This window comes from Dipodomys merriami, unplaced genomic scaffold (genome assembly GCF_024711535.1).
Source record: "Dipodomys merriami isolate MVZ:Mamm:240054 unplaced genomic scaffold, mDipMer1.0.p SCAF_2, whole genome shotgun sequence".
Lineage (NCBI taxonomy): Eukaryota > Metazoa > Chordata > Mammalia > Rodentia > Heteromyidae > Dipodomys > Dipodomys merriami.
In genome coordinates this window covers 68,634,262-68,659,831 of record NW_027203381.1, presented here as the reverse complement: position 1 = coordinate 68,659,831, position 25,570 = coordinate 68,634,262, and the positions used below count along the sequence as shown (strand labels likewise).

Sequence of the window (25,570 nt, the reverse complement as noted above, 5' to 3'; positions counted from 1 at the left end):
TTTCTTTTTATACTTGGAATAAAAGGATTTTAACATTCTGCATCAGCTTCAAGTAGTCAAAAGTTAAGCATTAGTCTTTTAAGTTTTGAGTTGGATGAAAACTTCATATTAAAATGATCACAGATCTATACAGCATTTATAGAAAATAAAATTGCACATGAAACCATTAAACACTACCATGAGAAGGCAATCAAAAAAAAGACTGAGGAAAGCTTTGTAGAAGTGCCTTTCTTTACCATTAACTGAGATGGTGGGACGAAGAGGAAGGAGCACCTGCAGATTAAGAAGTTATCAACTGTCATGAATAAAACTTACGTAGACTTACGGTGACTACAATAAAAATTGAAAACACATAAAAAACTTATAATGATGAAAAATCATTTGACAATTCGGAGTGTGAGGTGATGAACTTCCTCAGCTTTTGTTTATCTGATAATGTCTTCATTTCTTTTAAGATCAGGTATTACCAGTAGACCAAAACTAGCCTCAGATTCTGTATTTTAGCTCTGCCTGCTTAGTGCTGGGATTACAGATGTACGTCACCACACCTGGCTTCTCTCTCAGCTTTAACGTATGGTTTGCCAGGTATGGGATTTTATGATTGACAGTTTTTTGTCAGTTCTTTTAGTAAAGGAACCCTCTGTTTTTTGACCTCCAAATTTCTGATGAGAATTCTTATGGGGTATCTCTAGTGTTTGACAAGTCACTGTCTCATTGCTTTCAACATTCCATCTTCCAAAAGGTTGATCATGAGGTGTCACAGGGATGGTCTCTCGAATTTATCATGCTTATAGGTCACTGAACTTCTTGGATATTTATATTCTGGTTTCATCTAATTCAAGAAGGTTCTGGAAATTATTTCTTCACATTTCTCTGTCTCTTTTTCTTCCTTCTCCTTTTGTTACTCCTCCAATGTGTATGTTAATTTACTTAATGGTGTGTCACTTTCCTTCAATGCCTTTTCTGTTCCTTAGACTTATAACTTCCAGTTTCTTTCTTTAAATGTACAATTCTTTCTTCTGCTTGCTCAAATCTGTATTTGAACTTTTCTAATGGATTTTTTTCAGTAGTTTTCTTTTTGGCTCTAGAATTTTTTTCTTTTAGGTTTTCCTTTCAGTGATACTTCCATTTTGCTCATACATCATTTCTTGACTTTGTCAATGTCTTTTAGTTCTTTGAATATCTTTTTTTTTTTTTTTTTTTTTTTTTGCCAGTTATGGGGCCTGAACTCTGGGCCTGCGCGCTGTCCCTCAGTTCTTCAGCTCAAGGCGAGCGCTCTACCACTAGAGCCACAGCGCCACTTCCAGCTTTTTCTGCTTATGTGGTGCTGAGGAATCGAACCCAGGGCCTCATGCATGCAAGGCAAGCACTCTACGACTGAGCCACCTTCCCAGCCCCTCTTTGAATATCTTTAAAAGAGTTGTTTTAATGTCATTGTCTATTAAGTCTGACATGTGGTCTTTCTCATGGACAGTTCCGACTTATTTTTTTTTCCGCTTTGGTTCAAACTTTCTTTGTTTGCACTGTGGTTTTAATTTTTTGTTACTGTTGTTGAAAACTGTACATCATCTGAATCTAATGCCTTACTAACTATATAGGCCCAAATTTTCCTTTTCACTAGTGTTATGCTTTATTTAACATACAATTACTTGTTATTGTAGTGTTTCTATGCTGAGGAACCAGCCTAGGCTGTAAATTTATGGTTTTGTCAAATGTTTTTCTTTTTCTTTTTATGCCAGTACTGAGACTTAATTGAGGGCTTGGGCACTGTGCCTCAGCTCTTCAGCCCAAGGCTAGTGCTCTACCACTTGAGCCACAGTGCCACTTCTGGTTTTTTGGTGGCTAAACTGGAGATAAAAGCTGGAGCCCAGCTTTTTTTTTTTTTCTTTTTGGGCACCAGTGGCTCACACCTATAATCCTAGCTACTCAGGAGGCTGAGATCTGAGGATCACGGTTCAAAGCCAGCTCAGGCAGCAAAGTTCGTGAGACTATCTCCAATAAACCACCAGAAAGCCAGAAGTAGCGCTGTGACTCAAGTGGTAGTGCGCTTGCCTTGAGCTGAAGAGCTCAGGGACAGTGCCCAGGCCCAGAGTTCAAGTCCCACGACCAACCTCCGCCCCCCCCCCCCCCCCCAGGGTTTCTCTGTGAAGCCCTTGTTGGTCTATCATTTTTCCTTTGGCTTCCTGAGTTACGATAATAGTATATACCACAATACTAGCTGGTTTCTAGCTATTTTGAATGCTACTCTGTCAGTAAACAAATATGTATCTTTGGTTAGTATAAGTAAGTTTATTCCTAGGTTAGGCATACATTAGCATATACTCAGCTTTAGGATATACTATATGCAGTTACCAATAGGCACATTTAAATTTATACTCAACATTGATATGCGTTTTAGTTGCTCCATATCTTTGCCAATAAAGATGAGCTAACCTTTTCTTTGACATTAATAGTTTTAAATTCAGTACAGACTCAAATATCTATTATTTGGAACTTTTGATGATGTGTCTAAGCCGATTTCCCCATTGAATTACCTATTTTGAACTTTATAACAACTACTAAATGTATAGTGGTATTGTTCTTTTCTTGATTTTTTCTTGGTGGTACTGGAACTTGAACTTAGGATCTTGTGCTTGCTAATAAGCAGATGTTCTTATTGCTTGAGCCACACCTCCAACTCTTTTTCCTCTTTTGTTGGGTCAGCCATGGGGCTTGAACTGTAGGCCTTTTTTTTTTTTTTTTTTTTTTTTTTGCTTAACACTGGTGTTATACTTGGCTTTTTTGTTCAAGGATGGTGCTATACCCATCAGATATAATTCCATTGCTATTCCAACTCTTCCTGATATAGAATCTTAATTCTTTGCTTGGATAGGCCAGGATGTAATCCTATTTGTATTTCTTACTGAGCTAGGATGATTAAATGTGCATCACTATGACTACCCTTTTCTTCTCTTTGCTTTTTTTTTTGGTCGATAGTGGGGATTGAACTCTGGGCCTGGGCACTGTCCCCTAGATCTTCAGCTCAAGGCAAGCACTCTACTACTTGAGCCACAGCACTACTTCTGGTTTTCTGGTGGTTGACTGGAGATAAGAGTTTTATCGATTTTTCTGCCTGGGTTAGCTCTGAACTGCAATCCTCAGATCTCAGCCTCCTGAGTAGCTAGGATTACAGGCATGAGCTACAATCTCCCGGCTACCTTTTTCTTTTGAGATGGAGCTTTGAGAATGTTTTGCCTGGGCTAGCTTCCAACTGAGATCCTTCTACTTTCAGTGTTCTGAGTAGCTAGAATTATAAGTGTGAGTCACTGTGTCCAGCCATATGACTATTTATTTGGTGATAAGGAGTTTGACTTCAGGCTGGCTTGAACTATAACCCGCCAGTCCCACATATGGCTATTAAAAAAATTATTTTATGAACAATATGATCTTTCATTGGCCGAATATCTTAGCTAATCCTTATAAAGAAGAAACTTAGTCCAATTTAATGGAGCTGAAGTCCTTTACATATTGACAGCAAAATGTTGGTGTACGTTGAGTCAAGATTCAGAGTAGACTGTGCTAAGTTTGAGCAGCAAGACTGAAAAGCTTGGGTAACGTTTTTTGTGGGTAATTCCAGTAAAGCTGCTGTGATCCATCATGCTTTCAGAAGTCCAATGAGGGAAAAAAAAGTACCTGTGGCTATTTAAAGTTTTTTGTTTTGTTTTTTGCCAGTCTTGGGGCTTGAACAAGGCTTGGGCATTGTCCCTGAGTTTCTTTTGCTCAAGGCTAGCTTTCTACCACTTGAGCCACAGCGCCACTTCCGGCTTTTTCTGTTTATGTGGTACTAAGGAATAGAACCCACGGCTTCATGCATGCTAGCAAGCACTGTACCATTAAGCCTCATTCCCAGTCTCTATTTAAAGTTCTAATACATGCTACCTTACACTTCAGTTATACTAAGGATGATGTTGTCAATGACAGTACTTTCTAATCTTCACAACATTCTACAAAAGATGGGCATACTATTATTATCTCTATCTTACAAAGGAACTGAGATGTAGGTTGTAAATGAAATACAACAGCAACTTAGGCTTGCCACTTACATAATATTTTCCATGGATTTGGGTTTAATAAAAATGGATATTGGGTAAAGTTGTGCAATCTGTAATCTCTTTATGGCATTTCCAGACACATCAAGGATACAGTGTTTACCCTGAAATAGAATAAAAGACAAAAACAAATGAGCCAAATCCTTTCCTGCGTATTACATGTACATTTCCTATAGGTACAAAATCTGGACTGCATTCGGTTCCTTGTTCACTATAAGCAAACTTGTCATTTCTGTTAGCAAGTTTCAGAGGGGAAGGCAAATGAAGATGATAATGATTATGAATAATTAATCTGCCATTCTCAAATACTATATTTTAAAGGAAATGAAAGTACAGTTCCCATATGCCTTGCTCTTAAAGACTGGCAACTTCCCCAAACTGTAACCAATATAGGATTCCCATCATTAATTTTGTCAGGGATGGGCATTACTAAAAACGATAATAAACTACCATCTTTCCATAACCATCATTTTATTTAAAAATGATTCACAGAAGGTAAAAGATCCTAAATACTACAAATTATATACATGATTTGCCAACTCTGCTGACATGCTTAAATTCACTGACAAAGTTCAATTACGTTTTTTTTTTGTTGTTGTTGGTTGTAGGGCTTGAATTCTGGGCCTGGGCACTGTCCCTTAGCATTTCAGCTCAGGGCTAGTGCTCTACCACTTGAGCCACAGCACTACTTCTGGTTTTCTAGTGGTTAATTGGAGATAAGAGTCTCACAGATTTTCCTGCTTGGGCTGGCTTTGAACCATGATCCTCAGATCTCAACCTCCTGAGTGGTTAGGATTATAGGAGTCAGCTACCGGCGCCCAGCAAACTTTTCCACTTTTTTTTTTTGCCTGTCCTGGGGCTTGAACTCAGGGCCTGGGCACTGTCCCTCAGCTTTATCTGCTCAAAGTTGGCACTCTACCACTTGAACCACATCACCACTTTTGGCTTTTTCTGTTTATGTGGTACTGAGGAACTGAACCCAGGGTTTCATGAATGCTAGCTAGGCCAGCCACATTCCCAGCCTCAATTATATTTTTAATATATTTGAGACTTTATTTTTCTTTTCCTGGGTTCTGGGACTTGAACTTAGAGCCTGGGTACTGTCCTTGAATCTCAAGGCTAGTGCTCTATTACTTAAGCCACAGAGCCATTTCTGGCCTTTTCTGAGTAGTTTATTGGAAATGAATGCCATGGACTTTTCTTCCTGGACTGGCTAGCTTTGCACTACTATCCTCATATTCAGCCTCCTGAGTAGCTAGGATTATAGGCATGAGCCACTAGTGTCTGGCTACTTGAGACTTTTATGTTAAATGAGGTAGCATATATTTAATCAAACAGATTTCATTATAACATTTTACAACAGGTCCCCTCTTTTACAAAGTACCTTCTAAAGGCTTGAGTCTTTGTCAATAAATTATTGCTTCAACAAGAAGGATTAAAAAAAAGATTAAAAAAAAGATACTGTAAAATTCAAATATAAAGAAAGCAAATAATAAGCATACTGTGCCCATTACTTACTTTAAACACATATTAGCATTTACATGGTTGTTTAAAATTAGTGTACTAAGAAATTAATAGCTGAATGAGCTAATAGCAAGTTGGGGCCTAGTTGGAGGAAGGAGGTCATTGGTGCCTTTGAAGGGTTTTTGTTGTCCCTGGGTCTTTCACTCTTGTTCTCCACTTTCCTGGCCGCTTTCTCACCATGCACAAGCCCAGAAATGAACAGGGCTAAGTAACGATGATTGAGACCTTTAAAATCACAAGCCAAAATAAACCCTTGCCTTGTTGTTTTCTGTCAGGTTTTATCAGAGCAACGAAATGAACACATTGTTAGCTTTATTTTCTCTTTACATGTGCATAATAGTTTCAGAGTTAGATGTGATACGCTCCTTTAGCCTACATTTCTTATAAATAGTGGTAGTTCATACATAATCACAGTATAATTCTACATGATGATCTAATGTACTTATTGGAAAAGAAATAAGATACTTCCTGGCCCAGGAAATATCTACCTAACTGACCTCCAAGTAATATCACACTCATTTAGTTGTAATTCTCCATCCATCTGGCATAGTTCTCACTCTTCATCATTCATTTCAGTATTAGTAGATGTACTGCCCAAGGAAGTAGTCTATGTCTTTATGGAGGATGGTAGGAATAGTCTTTATGGGTGATGGATGCTATTTCATAAGGGTCTGGCTCTGAGCTGTCATAAAAATAAAGGATGTCTAACTTTGTGTTTTAGAAATATTTTACAGGTTTCTTCATGTAATTCTCTATATTTCTTACAATGCTCACTAAGTATTTTATATACTATTTTTTACATTATAATTGGCCTTTCTCTGTTGGTTATTTTTCACATATCTGAAGGTACTGATTTCTACATATTATTATCATTTTTTTTGGTCGGTTGTGGGCTTGAACTCTGGGCCTGGGCATTGTCCCTGAGCTTCTTTTTGCTAAAGGTTAGCGCTCTACCACTTGAGCCGTAGCGCCACTTCCAGCCTTTTCTGCTTATGTGGTGTTGAGGAATTGAACCCAGGGCCTCATGCAGGCGATGCAAGCACCACCACTGAGCCACCTTCCCAGCCCCTACATATTATTTTTTATTAACTGCTGCTTTTAGTTTTATAAGCATTATTTTATTTTTTCTGTCGGTTGTGGGGTTTGAACTGTGGGCCTGGGCGCTGTCCCTCAGCTCTTCAGCTCAAAGTGAGCACTCTAGCACTTAAGCCACAGTGCCACTTCCAGTTTTTTGGTGGTTTGTTGGAGATAAGGGTCTCAACAGTCTTTCCTGCTGGGGATGGCTTTGAACTGCAATCTTCAGATCTCAGCCTCCTGAGTAGGATTATAGGCGTGAGCCACTAGTGCCTGGCTAAGCTTTATTTTAAAATGACTTTCCAATTTATTTCACAAGGTAAATTTTGGAATTGAGTATTTCCTTAGTATACTATACTATTTACAATTAAGCCTTTGGCTTTACTAAAATATTTATTAACCGTAGTGTTGTTCGAACTCAGAGCTTCATACCTGTCAGAGGAGTCAGAACTCTAGCTCTTTTTACTCTGGTTCTATTTAGAGACAGTCTCACTTTTTTATTTAAAACCTCAGTCTAGCCTGAACTATTACTCTCTATTTAGATTTACTATTGTAACTTGGGTTTCCCAAGCTTTTTGCTTGGCAGATTTCAAACCACAGTCCCCTTGACCTCCACCTCTAATAGCTAGATTACATGTGTGAGTCACTGGTACCCAGCATTTTCATAAGATGCTCAAAATATTTTTCTTTTTCTTTTATCTCATAGGTGGGTAGCATTTTCCTAATAAAGCTACCATTTCATTCCTATCTTAAAATTAAATATTTAACTGATTATTTCTAAGAAAAATCAGGTAAGCAAGTAATTTGTAGTTAAGATCTACTTTTCTATCTTGTGGCTCATGCTTATAATCCTAGCAACTCAGGAAGTTGAAATCTGAAGATCATGGTTCAAAGCTAGCCTGGGTAGGAAAGTCTGTGAGACTCTTATCTTCAATTAACCACCAAAAAGCTGGAAGCAGAGCTGTTGCTCAAATGGTAGAGTACTATCCTTGAGTAAAAAAAAAAAGACCAAAAAATAAAACAATCACAAAACTCAGGAACAGTACCCAGGCATGGAGTTAAAGCCTGTTGTACATGTGCGCGGGCACGCGCATACACACACACACACACACACACACACACACACACACACACACACACACACACACACACACACACACACACACACACACACACACACACACACACACACACACACACACACACACACACACTGTAAATTCTGTTTAAGATCTACTTTTTTTTTTTTTTTTTGCCGGTCATGGGGCCTGAACTCTGGGCCTGGGCACTATCTCTGAGCTCTTCAGCTCAAGGCAAGCACTTCTGGCTTTTTCTGCTTATATGGTGCTGAGGAATCGAATGCAGGACCTCATGCATGCAAGGCAAGCACTCTGCCACTGAACTACCTTCCCAGTCCTAAGATCTACTTTTCTATTTTATCAGTTTCTTTCAAATCTTTTTATTATTTTAAAAGGAATATATACCTGCCTAGTGCCAGTGGCTCTTACCTATCTATAATTCTAGCAACTTAGAAGGCTAAGATCTGAGGATCTTGTTTTGAAGCCATCCTGGGTAGAAAACTGTATGTAAGAGTCATCTCCAACAAACTACGAGGAAAAAAAAAAAAGCCAAAAGCAGAGCTGGTGTTCAAGTAGTAGAATGTAAGCCTCGAAAAAACAACTCAGGGATAGTGCCCTGTCCCTGAATTCAAACACACACGCACACACACACACACACACACACACACACACGGATAGTGCCCCGTCCCTGAATTCAAACACACACACACACACACACACACACACACACACTTTTCTTTTTCCCGTCCCTGAATTCAAACAAACAAACACACACACACACACACACACACACACACACACACACACACACACACACACACACACACACACACACACACACACACACACACACTTTTCTTTTTCTTGACAGTCCTTGGGTTTGAACTCAGGGCCTGAGCACTATTCCTGAGCTTCTTTTCCTCAAGGCTAGCACTCTACCATTTGAGCCACAATGCCACTTCTAGCTTTTTCTATTTTGATACTGAGGAATCAAACCCAGGGCTTCAGGCTAGGCAAGCATTCTCCCACTAAGCCACATTTCCAGCATGGATATAAACATTTCTTAAGTGCCAGGAGGATTGTTAATTTAATTGTTCATTAAGATGTAAATAACAGAATAAGACATATTTAAAAGTATACAATTTACAGTTTTTTTTTGTAGCGTTGGGGTTTGAATGCAGAGCTTTGCCTTTGCTTGATTGATGCTCGTATCATTTGAGCCACATCTCCAGCTCACAAATGATAATTTCTGATGAGCATTTATAACCTGAAATCCCTACACTCATCTTTGTATCCTTCCTTGCTATTCTTCTCTAAACTATCACTGGTTTCCTTTCCACTATCACTTGAAAATTCTAGGTGTTTTTTTTTTTTTTTTTTTTGTTAGCCATGGGACTTGAACTCAGGGTCTGGGTTCAAGGCTAGTTACTCTGCCACTTTGAGCCACAGCACCACTTTCAGTTTTCTGGTGGTTAGGGAGAAGAGTCTCATGGATTTTCCTGCCCAGGCTGACTCTGAATTGTGATCCCAGCCTCCTGAGTAGCTAGGAATATATGCATGAGCCGCCAGCACCCAGCTTGAAATTTCTAGATTTTTATGTTAAGTAGAATTATCCAGCATGCATTCCATTGTTTGGCTTCTTTACTCAGAATAATTACATGCAAATTTATCTGCTGTGTATGTATCTTCTTTTTTATTTTTATTTTTGCCAGTTCTGGGGCTTAAACTCAGGGCCTGGGTACTGTCCTTCTACTGTCACTCTACCACTAAGCCACATTCCCAGCTTAGTAGCTTATTTCTTTAATTGTTGAGTAGTATATTCCTGCAACTGAAAACAAAGACTATATTTTGTCCATTCTAAATGAAGGACATCTGGGTTGTTTCCAGTTTTTGCCTGTAGCAAATATAGAACTGTTATGATCATTTAAGAACAATTCTTTATAGGGACATATGGCTTTCTTTTTCCTTGTGTAGATAATTAGAAGTAGACTATATATTAAGTTTAATGGGAGTTTGGTACCTTATTTTGTTTTCAGTTTGCACTTCCTTAATGACTAGTATTTACTGAACATCTTTTCCTATGAGTATTTGAAAAATGTCTTCTTTGGAGAAATATCTATTCATTTCCTTAGTTCTTTTAAAGTTAGGATGTGTTTGTTACATTGTATAAGAGTTCTTTTAGATAGGTGGGTGCCAGTGGCTTACATTTGTAATCCTAGCTATGTGGGAGGCTGAGATTAGAAGAGGATCATGGATTCAAGCCAAAAGAGGCAGAAAAGTTTATGATACCCCTTCCCTTCTCAACCCACAGGTGGATTGGTGGTGAGCACCTGCCATCTCAAGCTATGTAGGAGGCTGATAAATGTAAGGATGTGGTTCCAGGGCAGCTCAGGCAGAAAGTCTGAGACTCCATGCACTGGCTCAAGTTTGTCATCCCAGCAACTATGGAAATTCAAGAATAGGCAGATAGTTAAGACCTTACTCTGAAAGTGGACAACAGGGCCACAACATGATGGTATTATGTCAGCCTAGCAAGTAAGAGTTTCTGAGTCTCAAACCTTCTACCCACCATTCCCCCACACAAAAAATTCTTTAGGTATCTCTTAGTATAATCTCATATTCTTCAATCTTGCTAAATTTAATTATTAATACTAGTTTTTCTTTTCTTTTTTTTTTGGGGGGGGGGTTCCGGTCGTGGAGCCTGAACTCTGGGCCTGGGTGCTGTCCCTCAGCTCTTCAGCTCAAGGCTAGCACTCTACCACTTGAGCCACAGCGCCACTTCCGGCTTTTTTCTTTTTGCTTATGTGGTGCTGAGGAATTGAACCCAGGGCCTCATGCATGCAACACAAGCGCTCTACCACTGAGCCACCTTCCCAGCCCCTAATACTAGTTTTTCTGTAAAATACATTTTTTTTTACATGACAATCATGTCATCTGAAAATAAGGACAATTTACTTCTTCCTTTCTACTCTGGATCACTTACATTTCTTTTTCTTGTATTACTGTTCTGGTTAGATTTAGGCCCTCTAACACTATTGAAAACCAGTCAGAGTGGATATCTCTGACAAGTTCCTTATCTTGATGGTGGAAACTTAAAAGTTGGCTTCAGGTAGTGATTGGTCTACTATACAGCCTCCCAGACTTAGGACCACAGACACCAATTTGCTGAGATAAAATCTTGCTAACTTTTTGCTGGAGCAGGACTTGAACTATGAGCCTCCTGATCTCTTCCTCTCTAGCAGTTGGGATGATATTAGTAAGAAAAAGAAGAAATTTCCAGTTTTCGGGTGCTTGAGATTTTATAAATAGTGATCAATAGTATATGTCTACTTTATAAAACTCTACTGCAGTTTGAATTTGAGGCTTTGTGATTGCCTGGCTTGCTTAACTGGCTTGTGTTCAACCACCTGCGCCAAGCTTCCAGCCCTAGATATTGGAGATGGGAGTCTAGTGAACTTTTGCTAGCCTGAAACTGCACTTCCCATTCACTGTCTCCTGATTAGCCAATTATAGACAGAAACCATTGGTACATGACTTATGGAACTTCTATTTTCTTTGGAACATGACATAATCACTTTTGGTCAATCTTCCTTGAACAAGCATAATCACTATCATCAAGATTGTAATATTTAATAGTTTCTATTGAATTATCTTGTCTAGGTCTCTGTATCCTTTTTTTTTTGGTTGGTTGTGGGGCTTGAACTCTGGGTCTGGGCACTGTCCCTGTGCTCTTCAGCTCAAGGTGAGCGCTCTACCGCTTGAGCCACAGCACCACTTCCAGTTTTTTAGTGGTTTATTAGAGATGAATCTCACTTTCCTGCCCAGGCTGCCTTTGAACTGTGATCCTCAGATCTCAGCCTCCTGAGTAGCTAGGATTACAGGCCATCGGCACCCGGCTTATATCCTTTTATTATTTTGCCTTTATTTTGTGCTGACATTTATATATTAAAAGGCATCTCTCCCTTTTTGTACTCTTTTCTACTGAAGAGTTATCTTCCCTAAATTACCTCCTTTTGTGCCACCTCTCTGTGTTTTAGATGCCTTATCTTCTAAGGACTCATTTTTATTTTTCAAATTTTTTATTGTGATTAAGTGGCTACATAATTTCCCAAATTTCACAGTATTGTAGGATAGTTATGCTTAGTTAAAGTCACAAACACATTCTAACTTTCATGGAGCAAATTCTCTATCATAGTCTATAATATTTATGAGTTCTATGAGCTTTGCAATACAGTTATTTCTTCCACATTGGGTGATATGTACATTTCTTTTGTTTTGCATGGCGTCAGCTGTTCCCTCTTTCCCACTTGTTCCCTCCTTCCCATCGCTGCCATTGAGTTGCTTAGTTCATTTTGGTCAATGTCCAGTGCAGCTGATGGGTCCCGCTGTTGTTTTTCCCCAATTCCCTCTAGTTCTGTGCATTCCTCCTGGTGTGCACATATATACCATATATGTGATCAGCAGTGTGGGATTATTTAGTAGTGATTTGACCAGATGAGTGGAAGTCCTTTGTTTCTTAAGTTTTGTTCATTTTGTTGTATCACCTTACATTTTGGATTTAACATGAGGACTCTTATTTTGTTAACTTTGGATGCTCTTTCTCTTTATAACAATGACTTCAGGTTAATCACAGGCCTATTCTTTTCTTTTCTAGGCATTTACTCTAAGACTGCTTTTTCTGTCTGTAAGATTTACACAAGAAATGTTTTTCTAGGCTGGTGTTTACTTTTCTATTACCAGTAATTTGAAGTTGGATATTATCTTTGTAGTTAAGATGAAGGTGTGGCTTATAAATCTTTTTATTTATATTTTTATTTATGTGGTACCAAGAAATTGAAACCAGGGCCTCATGCATGCTGGGCAAGCACTCTTACCAGTAAGCCACATTTCTAGTTCAGTCTGTAAATCTTAAAAGAAATTCAAAGGAAACATTTCAAAAAAGTTAAAGCTTTTCAGTTTGTCTCTCCTTCTAAAGGAAAACTACTAGATAGTGATCATGTACTTTTTTGAAATATACATTTAAGTATAGTGTATTATTTCCTTTCTATTATTAAAAAAAATACTTGGTGCTGGTAGTGGGGCTTAAACTCAGAGTGTTGCACTTGCTTAGTTTGTTTGCTCAGCTAGTAAGCTAACACTTGAGCCATGCCTCTAGTTCTGGATTTTGGCTGGAATTTAGAGAGAAGAATCTTTCAGATTTATCTGTGCAGACTGGCTTCAAATCTTAATCCTTAGATCTCAGATCTTATAACTATGATTATAGGTTTGAGTCACTAATGCCCAGCTCCATTATGTTTTCAATGTTTACTAAAATCACCATGCTGTTTCTATTTTTAAAAGCTTATTTAATACCAGGCTCTTGTGGTTTACACCTGTAATCCTAACTACTAACGAGCCTGAGATTTTAGGATTGAGGTTCAAAGCTAGCCTGGACAGAGAAGTCAGTGAGACTTGTATCTCCAATTAACTACAACGAAGTTGGAAATAGAGCTATGGCTCAAGTGGTAGAACATCAGCTTTGAGTAGAAAGTTAAGTAAGAGTTTCAAGCCCCAGTACCAAAACAAATGTAATCTAACTTGATTCATCCATGTTATGGGTTGGACAAATGTCTCCAAAATGTACACATATAAGACCTTGGTCACCTGAGTAGCAATGGAAGTGTCTTTTGTCCTGTTAATCTTTTTTTTTTTTGGTCTGGTCGTGGGGCCTGAACTCTGGGCCTGGGCGCTGTCCCTTAGCTCTTCAGCTCAAGGCTAGCACTCTACCTACCACTTGAACCACTTCCGGCTCTTTTTCTTTTTGCTTATGTGGTGCTGAGGAATCGAACCCAGGGCCTCATGCATGCAAGGCAAGCGCTATATCTCTGAGCCACCTTCCCAGCCCCTGTCCTGTTATTCTTTCACACTGCTAAAGACATACTGATTAGAAACAATGTTCTGGGATTACCCTGACGCTTACCTTTTCTGCTACTTCTCGCACAGACTGAACACTCGTTCCATACAGATGGTTGTTATACTGCCCAGCTTCAATGAATTTATGTTCCTGGATATCTTTTTCCATCTGTTCTCTTGAAGTCACAAAATGATAATCTCTTCCATCTACCTCATAATCTCGTTTTGGTCTAGTTGTATCTTTAACAGAAAATAACTTGGGGAAGTGTTTAATATTTAAAAAAATACAATAAATCCATTTTCTATTAAATCAGTGTTTTATAACATTCAAACCAAGAGACATTAAATCTGAGAAAAAGAAAACAGTATCAAGGAATAATTTATAAAATAATTACATGAGCCATCAAAAATGATTATATTTACTTTCATTACATACAGTGACAGGAAATATTAAGAAGTTTTATTTGGGTTACTCACGAGGGACACAGGATCCAAATTTGTCAGGAAATTCTGAAATCAGATCATCATTTATCCTGTCTTTCATAGGTCCCAATATGATAACTGGTCGAGTGTAATTAACTATAAAGATAAACTACATGTTACAAGGAATATTCATCAAACATTAATGTATTTTATTTTACCAGAGGACAAAAATTACGCTAAACAATTATGAAGAATTTCTTTTCTCTTCTTTCTCTATACCACTTTACCATTAATAAAGATGAGTAACGTGGTAGTTTATAAACCTTTATATTAAGATCCTCAAGTTGACTTATTCTCTTGCTATAAGTTAGCCAAGTTAAATTTAGCATCTTAGTAACTAATGTTTGTACACATTCCTAACACAATCTTATTCCAAGAGAAAAAAATAAGTTATAGTGCTTTAATGATCGTTTCTGAAAAAGCAATTTGTAAAGAACAAAAAAGGACAAAAAAGAAAATGAGTGTAGGAAGCGATATCATCAAAGTAACAATCCAGAAAGATGATTTAACAGAGTATATAACTGGGCTATAAAAGTTCATTCTGGGGGCTGGGAAGGTGGCTCAGTGGTAGAGTGCTTGCCTCGCATGCATGAGGGTTTGATTCCTCAGAACCACATAATCAGAAAAAGCTGGAGTGGAGCCATGGCTCAAGGGTAGAGTGCTAGCCTTGAGCTCAAGAGCTGAGGGTCAGCGCCCAGGCCCAGAGCCCTATGACTGACACAGACACACAGACACAGACACAGACACAGACAGACACATACACACACACACACACACACACACACACACACACACACACACACACGAAATAGGTCATTCTGGAAGAAGAGTAATGAGTAGTGAGAATCAGAACTTGTTAAGGTGGGATAGAAATAGACTGAGTAGAACCCTCTTGGATGAGGAGGTAAGATACTTACAGAAAGGTCAGAGATGTTTTAGAGACTTTTTTTTTGGGGGGGTCCGGTCGTGGGGCCTGAACTCTGGGCCTGAGCGCTGTCCCTCAGCTCTTCAGCTCAAGGCTAGCACTCTGCCACTTGAGCCACAGTACCACTTCTGGCTTTTTCTGCTTATGTGGTGCTGAGGAATCGAACCCAGGGCCTCATGCCTGCCAGGCAAGTGCTCTACCACTGAGCCACCTTCCTAGCCCTGTTTCAGAGACTTTTAAAAAGGATTATTGGAAAAGCATAATGCTATTATAAATACAGAAAAAACTGGCTTAGGAAAGTTTTTAAAAATTTATTATTATTATTATTATATTTTTTTAAATCAGTCATGGGGCTTGAATTTGGTCTGGGCACTGTCCCTGAACTTTTTTTTGCTTAAGGTTAATACTCTACCACTTTGAGCCACAGTATCACTTCTGGTTTTCTGGTGGTTAACTGGAGATAGGAGTCTCACAGACTTTCCTGCCCAGACTGGCATTGAACTGTGATCCTCAGATCTTGTCTCCTGAGTAGCTAGGATTACAGGTGTGAACCACTGGCACCAGGAAGAAAGTATATTTCTTAAAATAAAATGTTAAGATCAAAAGGCTTCACAAACCTTCTTGTTGATTCACTGGCTCATAAGACAAGACATATTCTTCTTGACCACCTATTAGAAAATTAAAGTATGGGTAAGAAAATCTGTAATAGTGTAACATATTTATAGCTCTTCATCTTTTTTATTCATTTTTAATTTAGAATCTATGAAGTATCTAACTTTTTAAAGAATACTTGAAGTACAGCTTTGCATATATGTATATTAAGCAATTTGTTGTTAAAAACATGCTACAGCTGGACATGGTGAAAAATAATTGCAATACTGGCATTTGGCAGGTTGAAGGAGGATCACAAGTATGAGTTCAGCCTAGACTATATAATGAGGCCAGGCTAAACTAGACCAAATCAAATCCAAAGTACCATGTTTTTAGTTTCACCAAATATTAACAGTATGTGTTATTTAAAAATAATTATCTTTAATTAAATGCAAATGCAAAACTGTCAGTAGTTCATGGATGAAAAAATTAACTGATTATTATAAATTATATCTTTAAAGAAAAGAGCTTTGCATAAAATTAAATCCTTTCTTTCCAACGAAGAAAATCATAGTGATAGTAAAAATAGGTTTCGATTTGATCTTAAGGGCAATTTAGAGGTTAAAGCTTCTATAGTTTAAAGGGTCAGAGCTCAAGAAATATTTTATTTTATTTATTTATTTTTTTTATTTTTTGTTTTTTTTTTTTGTTTTTTTTTTTGTCGGTCGTGGGGCTTGAACTCTGGGCCTGGGCGCTGTCCCTCAGCTCTTCAGCTCAAAGCTAGCGCTCTACCACTTGAGCTACAGCGCCACTTCCATCAAGAAATATTTTAAATAAAAAGCACAAAAATGATATCTGAACCTAATGAAAAAAATTAATCATTAAAAAATCTAAGAGCTCTTAATATATACATATAGGAAATAAACTAAATTCAAGTGATTCAATAAAAGCAATCCAAATTGGACAATATGAAAAATTTTCTTATTTTCAATAACAATCTTGTTACTGGCGCATACTATGTGTATACAGCTTGGCTTAAGTATTATTTCCTTCTTTAAAATATATTCTTTTGTTTTCAAGTTCATTATCATAGCATATAAGACAGATATTTTAAAGTACTGGATGTTTACATAATAACAAAAACATGCAAATTGAATATTCCACACCTTAACAATTCATGCAAATGGTAAGAAAGACAGTATATACTTTCATTACCTCGTTTTATTCTAGAAAGACACTCAATTACACTAAAGTGAGGTTTGGCTGTAAGTTAATAATATAACCAATCACTTTCCCAGATAATCCTTAAGTAGACACTAAAGCCAACTAAATGAATGAGGATTAAAAGTATATATTGTCAACAGGAAAGATATTGGGGACTGATATTAACATGATTGACCTTTTGAGCAGCCATACTCATCTGTAATCAAGATTACTTTCATATTAGACAGCAGTAAAAAAAAGTTAGAAAAGCAAATTTTAATTTTTACAGTGCTACAACTCATAATGATCATGTACTCTCCCCTCCTCCCACATCCCAATTTGTTTAAAAACTTCACATCCTTGCATAGTTCAACACTAACACTATAATACAAAACACCAAGAGATAAAACTTTTCAAGCAATGGTTATTTCCTTTCTCATTTCTTATGTTTACCATCAAATACTGATAAATGACTTAAGACTGGAATGTATAACAGAGAAAGGAAACAAATCTAATTTAGCATTGCTTAAGAGTATTAGTATCTATATTAAAAATAAAATTATTAAACAAAATGTGAAAGTACAAATTTACTCTCCATTTTATGAGATATTTACTTTTGAAAAGTAAAAGATATACATATACATATGTACTGTGTAACAATTATTAGTTTGTAAAATGGGTTTTAGTATTTTATTAACCTTGGAAATGAACCTCTGAACAAGTTGAACATCCTTTACCTAAAATATTTGGAACCAGATTTATCAGTTTTTTGAAACTGAAATATTTGCTCAGACTTCTTGGATTGAGTTTCCCCAAATCTGAAATTTTAAAATCTGAAATGTCCCCAAATCTAAAACTTTTTTTTTTGTCGGTCATGGGGCTTGAACTCTGGGCTTGGGCGCCATCCCTGCACTCTTCAGCTCAAGGCGAGTACTCTACCACTTGAGCCACAGCACCACATCTGGTTTTCTGGTAATTTATTGGAGATAAGAGTTTCACGGACTGTCCTGCCCGGGTTGGCTTTGAACCGTGATCCTCAGATCTCAGCCTCCTGAGTAACTAGGATTACAGAGGTGTGTGCCACTGGCGCTGGGATTCTAAGATCTTATTTTTCAAGTATAGAATTTTACTTGGCTCTCTATGATTTTAAAATAGTAAGTAATTGATTTTCAGTTCTTACAGCATATTACTAAGGAAAAAACCATCCAAGGGACGTGTTACACTTCATACTACAAAAATATTAACTTAAAACACTTACGGTAACTGCTTTCACTATCGCTGGCATTAGAAGTTACATGCTCTGTAATTTCAGGACAATAAGATAAAATAAAGAAAACACAGTGTTGTGAGTTTAAAAGGCTGATAAATGCAAATTATCAAAATAAAGCATATTACAAATGTTGACATAAACCACATATAACTGAAGGTTTTTTATTTTATTTATTTTTTGGTCTATTGTGGGGCTTGAACTCTGGGCCTGGGCACTGTCCCAAAGCATTTCAGCTCAAGATGAGTGCTCTACCACTTTGAGCTACAATGCCACTTCTGATGGTTAATTGGAGGTAAGAGTCTCAAAGGGACTTTCCTGCCCGGGCTGGCTTTGAACCGTGATCCTCAGATCTCAGCCTCCTGAGTAGCTAGGATTACAGGCATGAGCCAACGGTGCCTGGATTAACTGAAGATTTTTAAAAAAGTATTTTAAAATTTTTATTAAAGTTTAATTTTCCAAATAAGCAAATATGAATTGTCAAGGGAAAATACTTGCAAACAATGCCTTATTTCTATACAATCTTCATGTACAAAATTAGTAGTATAAATAGCTAGGCGAATAGACATATGTAGACATAAAACCCAGAGAGAGAAAATAACATTTATACCATTTAATTTAGTTTAGGAAATAGCAACTACTAGCAAAGAGGATGAGTTATAAATGAATAAACAGTGCTCATTTTAAAAAAGGGGTGCCTTCGTAATTTAAAAATGTATCTTATTTTTAGTCTAGCTTCCCACTTGTTCCTGAACAGAGATGAGAATCCCTGTTTCTGATATCATACAATGCACTGCAGATACCTCAATTTAATTACTGAAAAAGATTCAAGTGAAAAGGAATTCAAGAAGTTGGGACTGCACTTCTAAATAGACTCGTATTTCTTAGAAACTCAATTTTGATAAAACTGAATGACTGCTTTATAAACACAAAAAACTCATCAAAACAATACTTAGTCAAAAATTGCCTGACTTCTCTTCAAGTGACTACACTTTGTAACCTGATTGTTAAGTAAATAAAAGGAACTCATGTCATCTCTGAATACCTTTCTTGCATAGAAAGACTAATAAACTTTATGAAAACTAAAAACCAAAACATATTGAAAAGGAAAAATTTAAATTTCTTATACATTAGGGAAAGAAAAAATATTTGATGGACAAGAGTGAAATTTCATGTTAAATATCTGCTATATTATAATACCCACCACACATTCAATCAACTAGCACAACTGAAAATAGAGAGTTAAAAAAAAAATTCATGAACTGTGACCGTTAGCGTAAGTTATTCTAACCTGCAAAGGCAACATATAATTTTTTTTCAACCATCGTTATATACATTTTAAATAAAGCAGAGACAAAGTAAAATTAAAATATGACAAATACATATAAAATTATACATATTATATAGTAATAGACCATTGAGTTGATAAGTTATGATTTGCTTATTTACTTAAGACATTTTAATTTGTTCTAAATTATTTTTCACAAACATAAAAAATTGCATAGCTTCATTTATATAGCTCCTCTTCTTTTTGTTTTTTTGACAAAATCTATGTAGTTAACACAGGCCTTGAACTCACAATCCTCCTATCCCAGCCTCCCAAGTGCTCAGATTAGAAGAGTATATATCACCATACCCTGCTTTCTATCTGTTTTTATCTGTTCTATTTCTTTAAACTTCATCTCAGTGGAAGAAATGTCTCATACACACACATAGAACAAAAAATACTTCAAGTTTATATTAGGATTGGTATTAAACTCTGTAACCTCAATTTATGAAAGAAAGAAAAATTAGTTATTGTAATGGGGTGGAAGGAGATAGTAAATGGGAGTACATAAGAAACCAAATTGGGGGCTGGGAAGATGGCTCAGTGGTAGAGCGCTTGCCTTGCATGCATGAGGCCCTGGGTTCGATTCCTCAGCACCACATAAGTAGAAACAAAAAGCCGGAAGTGGCACTGTGGCTCAAGTGGTAGAGTGCTAGCCTTGAGCTGAAGAGCTGAGGGACAGCGCCCAGGCCCAGAGTTTAGGCCCCACAACCGGACACTCCCCCCCCCAAAAGCAAAAAACCCCCAAATTGGTTAATGTTGAACTGATAATTATAGAAGGGGGTGGGGAAGGGATGAGTACTTGAGTACTTGTGGCATTTATTTTTTTGCTATCCTACTATTAAATATATCTGACAAAGATATGGAATTAAAAGTTACTATTATCTTTTTCTTTTGTTTCACCTATTCATTTTTTTTCCTGAGGATTTTTTTCTCACCTATTCATGTTAAACTTTTCAGATTGCCAAGCATCATATAACAAATTTTCCAAGTTTTCCCACACATTCTTTTACTTTGCTCTTCTGCAATAAAACCTTACTACTGCCAGGTGCTGGTGGCACACATATGTAATCCTAGCTACTCAGGAGGCTGAGAACTGAGAAGCCAGTCCTAGCAGGAAAGTCTGTGAGACTCTTATCTCCAACTAATACCAAAAAACTGGAAGTGGAGCTGTGCTAGAGGCTAGCCATTAGCTATTTGGTGGGGTCTCACAAACTTTCGGCCAGGGCTAGCTGTGAGTTGTGATGTTCAGATCTCAACCTCCTGAATATCAGTCCAGATTACAAGCATGAGACACTGGCATTCCTATGTATTTTAAACCATCACTGTATTACTCAATATATCAAACAAAAGTGAATGCTATGTAGAAAGCTGTTATACTGTATTCAAGAATAAATAACAAGGAGATAAAGTTAAATTATTGGAAGCCATGAAATAAACAATGCTCAAAAAGTGCTGAGAATGACAGAGGACCTGTGTGCAGGCTGACACATAGCAAACAGACACTTGGCTTGACTTGGATGGATTCAGTGTAGTGCCTGGTCTGTGTGGAAAATTTTATAATTCTTGTAGAATTTTTGTAAATATTTGAAATTTTTGCCTCAAATATTTCCATAGAAATGGAGCCTACGGATATGGAAAGCCAACTGGACCTACATTGCTACACACGTACATGTGTGACTCAGTAATTCCTTCCTTTTTTAGGTATCTATCCCCCACCCAAAAGTATGTGTGTATATGCTTACCGGAAGACATGATACATAAGAGCACCAAACATGCTGTTTTCATATCTGATATATGTTAGGTTTTACTTTTACTCTTCACTTGTATCGTGGAATTTTGCCCATTTTTTTTTAATACAACAAAGAATAATTACCATCCATCATAACAGTATCAACATGGGAACCAAATACTTCACTTAGATACTTTTTCTATAAGTTGTCAATAGGTCTCTCTGTTGCCTCCATGAGATATAAATCTGTTAGGTCTATTTACTAATCCCTAACAATCTCTAAAATATCAGTCTCCAAATAAATCTCATAACATCAAAAATCTTTGGAAATATTTTCCAGTTCTCAGGTTTTCATTGGTAATTTTTCCAAAATACAAAACATTAAAAAAAGATGCTACTAGTGATAGGAAAAGTTAAAAGGCACATGCAAAAATAACAATTCTATTAAAAGAAGTAATTATGCATTATATCTACTGTCCCCATCCTAATATAAACCTAAATCATTATGATGGAAATAAAAGTAAAATACCAATAGTTCAGTATGAAATTCCAGCACAAAGTTACTACAAATAAAAATATTTTGTGAAGCCGGGCGCTGGTGGCTCACACCTGTAATCCTAGCTACTCAGGAGGCTGAGATCTGAGGATCGCGGTTCAAAGCCAGCCCGGGCAGGAGAGACCATGAGACTCCTATCTCCAATAAACCACCAGAAAACCGGAAGTGGCGCTGTAGCTCAAGTGGTAGAGCGCTCGCCTTGAGCTGAAGAGCTGAGGGACAGCGCCCAGGCCTGGAGTTCAAGCCCCATGACCGACAAAAAAAAAAAAAAAAAAAAAAAAAAAAAATTTGTGAGATTTAATACTTATTACTATAGATACTAAAAAGCTATGAACTTAATGATCAATAAATTATGAAGTTTTCAAATTACTAAAACATGTAAATGGGAAGAACCATCTAAAACATAAGTAGCCTAAAAGATTATTTCTAGGAGTCATCACCTGAAATTACTTGAATTACTTGGTAATGTTCGTTAATTATTCAGTTAAGCAACTGGGAAATATTCAAATTCTAGAGAAGCTTAAGGACAGTGCAACACCCAAGCAGGCCCTGAGTTCAAGCCTCAGGACTGGAACAGGAAAAAAAAAAAAAAAAAAAAAAAAAAAAAGGACCCGGGTCATTTATTCATTCTAGTATTTATTGGAGTCTTTCTACATGTCAGATCTGTCCAATCTTTATATAAGATTACTTACTAGTAGAAAATTAAGAACACAACAAAACCAGACCGAAAACACAATTTTGTTTATAAAGAAAACCCCAAAGTATACATCTATTTGCCAAAGTTTTAAATAGTCTTCTTAAAAAAACAGATACCCAGCTGGGTTCCAGTGGCTCACACCTGTAATCCTAGCTGCTCAAGAGGCTGAGATGGAGGATTGTGGTCCAAAGCCAACTATGGCAGGAAAGTCTGTGAGTCTTATTTACAATTATTCACAGAAAAAGCTGGAAATGGTGCTGTGGCTCAAGTGGCAAAAGGAGCTTGAGCAAAAGGAGCTCAGGGACAGCTCCTAGGCCCAGAGTTCAAGCCCCAGGACTGGGAAAAACAACATCAAAACAAAACAAAAAACAACTAAAAGAGACCCCCCTACTTCCTTCCCCCCAAACTGCTGCTTTAACTTTAATGTCTGTTTTATACCTTTATATCATAGCAATGTTTCTAAACACACAATTCAAAGTGATTTTAACTTATTTTTACATCAACAACAACAAAATAGGGACAAAAATTCCAAGGAAGCCCACTTCTACATTCTAATAATGAGGGTTGGGACAACCAGTTTCCGGGGCCCGCTGCTCATTATTTTGAGTAGCTGGATAGATTTTACTTTCTCATTACTAAATAAACTCTTTAAAAAAAAGCCACAGTACTCATTATCTTGCCCATGTAATTGTAACCCCTCTGTACAGTATTTTCACAATAAAAAAATCTAAACATGAAAAAAGCCACAAAATAACCTTTAAAATGCCTCTATATTAAAAAATTTTTTTAGCAAAAATAAGACATAAAATTCATGAAAGAAATTATCAAGTAATATGTAAAATGTAGAGCACCCCCCAAAAGTACTACAGAAATAAAAATCCCAAGCATGTTATAAACATGAAAAGCCTAAAAGCAGTATGTATCACACACCTCCTTATGCCAGAAGGGCACTACCATGAATCTCAAAATGTATCTGAATAAGGTAGGTCTGTGGATGGAGGTTAAAAAATAACTTGGGGAGTATTTTGATCACTTACTCAGGCCTTTTGATCCCATGTCGTCAGGGATCTCCTGTAGAGAGTAGTCCCCAGAGAGCAAGCAATAAAAAGATAATCAAAGAAAATAGTTGTCAGTAATTCATAAAATTGGTGCTACAGTAAGAGACAGTTCCAAGACCATTACAGGTACACATATCCTACAGAGCATTTTTGTAGATTTCTGAAAGTTTGGAATGAGCAAACAGCTAAATGTAACTTATAAAAAGAACAAAAATCTAGCTTAGCTATTGATTAGGATGGAGAGGTAAAATTTTAGGCCACTTCCTGATATTTTATAAGTAAAATTTACATTATCTACATATAATAAGAAACAGGATAAAAATAGAATGATTCCAGATCATCTACTATCAAAGATTTAAAGTGCTATACCTAGAAATCAGGTATCCAGTTTTTCCTGTGAATGTTTAATATTTTTTAAAAATAAGAACTCAATTCAAATAATTCTGTATACTTAAAAATGTTTATTAACAGGTAACAATACATTGTTTACTTCAAGAATGCAAAGGAACAAGAAAAAGCTAAGACTAGTATACATATTAATGTATACCTGTTAAGTTTTCTCTGCTTAAAACAGTAACCTGTTGCAGCTCTTGAAACTGTCTCCATGGTAACAACCAACTGCAGGGCAGTAGGTGCCTCTATATTTACTTTCAGTTGACCACTGGATCCACATACTTACGGTCAGCATCACTTGTTTCCTGCTCACTCTGGTCCTTGTTCTTGTAGAAGGGGAATTTTCGGGAAAAGAGGTTCTTTTTACGCTTGTCATTGAATGACTGCTGAAGAAGAGAAGGAGGGGCAAAACAAAGGGATGTCTACTGTCTGTGTGTACAAAGGCCCAGGCTAGCAGCTCTGTGGAAGCTGACTCCTGTGACCACAGTGTGCAGTTTATATGAATTTCACTTTAATCACACAAAAAGTGAATTTCTAATTAGGTGTATAGTCCTCTTAACATTTTGTAAATGAAAATATTTACAAATTTTAAAAAGTATAATCCAGATATATCTTAGAATAAGAAATGCTACTTGACAAAAACAGTAAATCAGGCTACTACTATAGTATGGACTAAGTTAGTATTTGTTTATTTGGATGTATATTTTTATAGGAAATTTTCCAAGTACCAGGTATGCTATCAGGTACTTTGCTGCTCAATTATTTTTGTGCATTAGATAATCTTTATTTTATTTTTAGCCTAACTATTGTTTTCCCTTTATTCCTTTATTTATGGCTACAATGAACTAGCAGAAAAGCACTATTAAAAAACCAAAATAATTATGATAAAGTTGCTATTATTTAATATGTTTTTGGAAAAAGATAAATGGTCTTGGCATGAATAAAAAAATGGAAAGAGAAGTGAGTTTCATCAGGCATACAAACTCCAACAAAAGAGCAATGCTACCTTGGTTAAAGAAGGGTCAAAAGTCTTTTGGCCAACTTGAATACTATTACAATTAATTTACTTGTTTCTAAGCTGCATTGTACTTATGTACAGAACCATATCCAATCCATTGGCACCATATCCTATATATAGAACAAAAGCTACTAGAAATTAAGATTCTAATCATTTATACTTAAGTTACCATGAAGGAACTAAGTAGCTGATTTGATGTCCCTCACTGTATAGATGCTAGAAAAGTTCTTTCTCCTTTGAGGTGTGCCATCACAGATTTAAGACCATGAAGCACAAAGAAGAACGAGGCTATTAAAGAGGAACAGTTTCTGTAATTAGTTAAAGAGAAATTAACTAGCTTTCTGTTAACTTTTCCTGCTTAAAAGGAAACGATCTACCTAACAGGGACACTGGAGATGACCACTTTTATTTTATAAAGTGTGTGTGTGTGTGTGTGTGTGTGTGTGTGTATGTGTGTGTGTGTGTATGTGTGTGTGTGTGTGTGTGTGTTTAGTACTGGGGATCAAATCCAAGCCTTGCGACGACAGACATTTTGTCCTGATTTTTTGAGTTTATCTATGTCTTAAGACATTATAACTGACTATCCTTTATCTGTACTTTCGCTTTCTGGGGTTTCAGTTACACTCTGGGTTAAACTGTGGTCTGAAAATGTTAAATAAAACA

General features: G+C 36.8%; 1 protein-coding gene across 24 annotated transcripts in view; it reads right to left on the bottom strand.

Moving 5' to 3' along the window:
• Window positions 1-25,570, bottom strand: part of Dlg1 (discs large MAGUK scaffold protein 1) — a 209,356-nt gene that overhangs the window by 6,855 nt on the left and 176,931 nt on the right. For 7 of the 24 annotated variants that reach the window (XM_070029891.1, XM_070029890.1, XM_070029898.1 and 4 more), the window contains 7 exons: window positions 24,176-24,275; window positions 18,118-18,159; window positions 17,056-17,091; window positions 15,683-15,733; window positions 14,135-14,236; window positions 13,725-13,897; window positions 4,083-4,192 (listed from right to left, as the gene is read on the bottom strand). In XM_070029891.1, the coding sequence (XP_069885992.1) occupies window positions 4,083-4,192; window positions 13,725-13,897; window positions 14,135-14,236; window positions 15,683-15,733; window positions 17,056-17,091; window positions 18,118-18,159; window positions 24,176-24,275 (614 nt within the window). Of the gene's footprint in view, window positions 1-4,082; window positions 4,193-13,724; window positions 13,898-14,134; window positions 14,237-15,682; window positions 15,734-17,055; window positions 17,092-18,117; window positions 18,160-23,475; window positions 23,510-24,175; window positions 24,276-25,570 lie in introns of all 24 variants that reach the window. The other 17 variants (XM_070029896.1, XM_070029903.1, XM_070029908.1 and 14 more) reach the window with 7 other exon arrangements.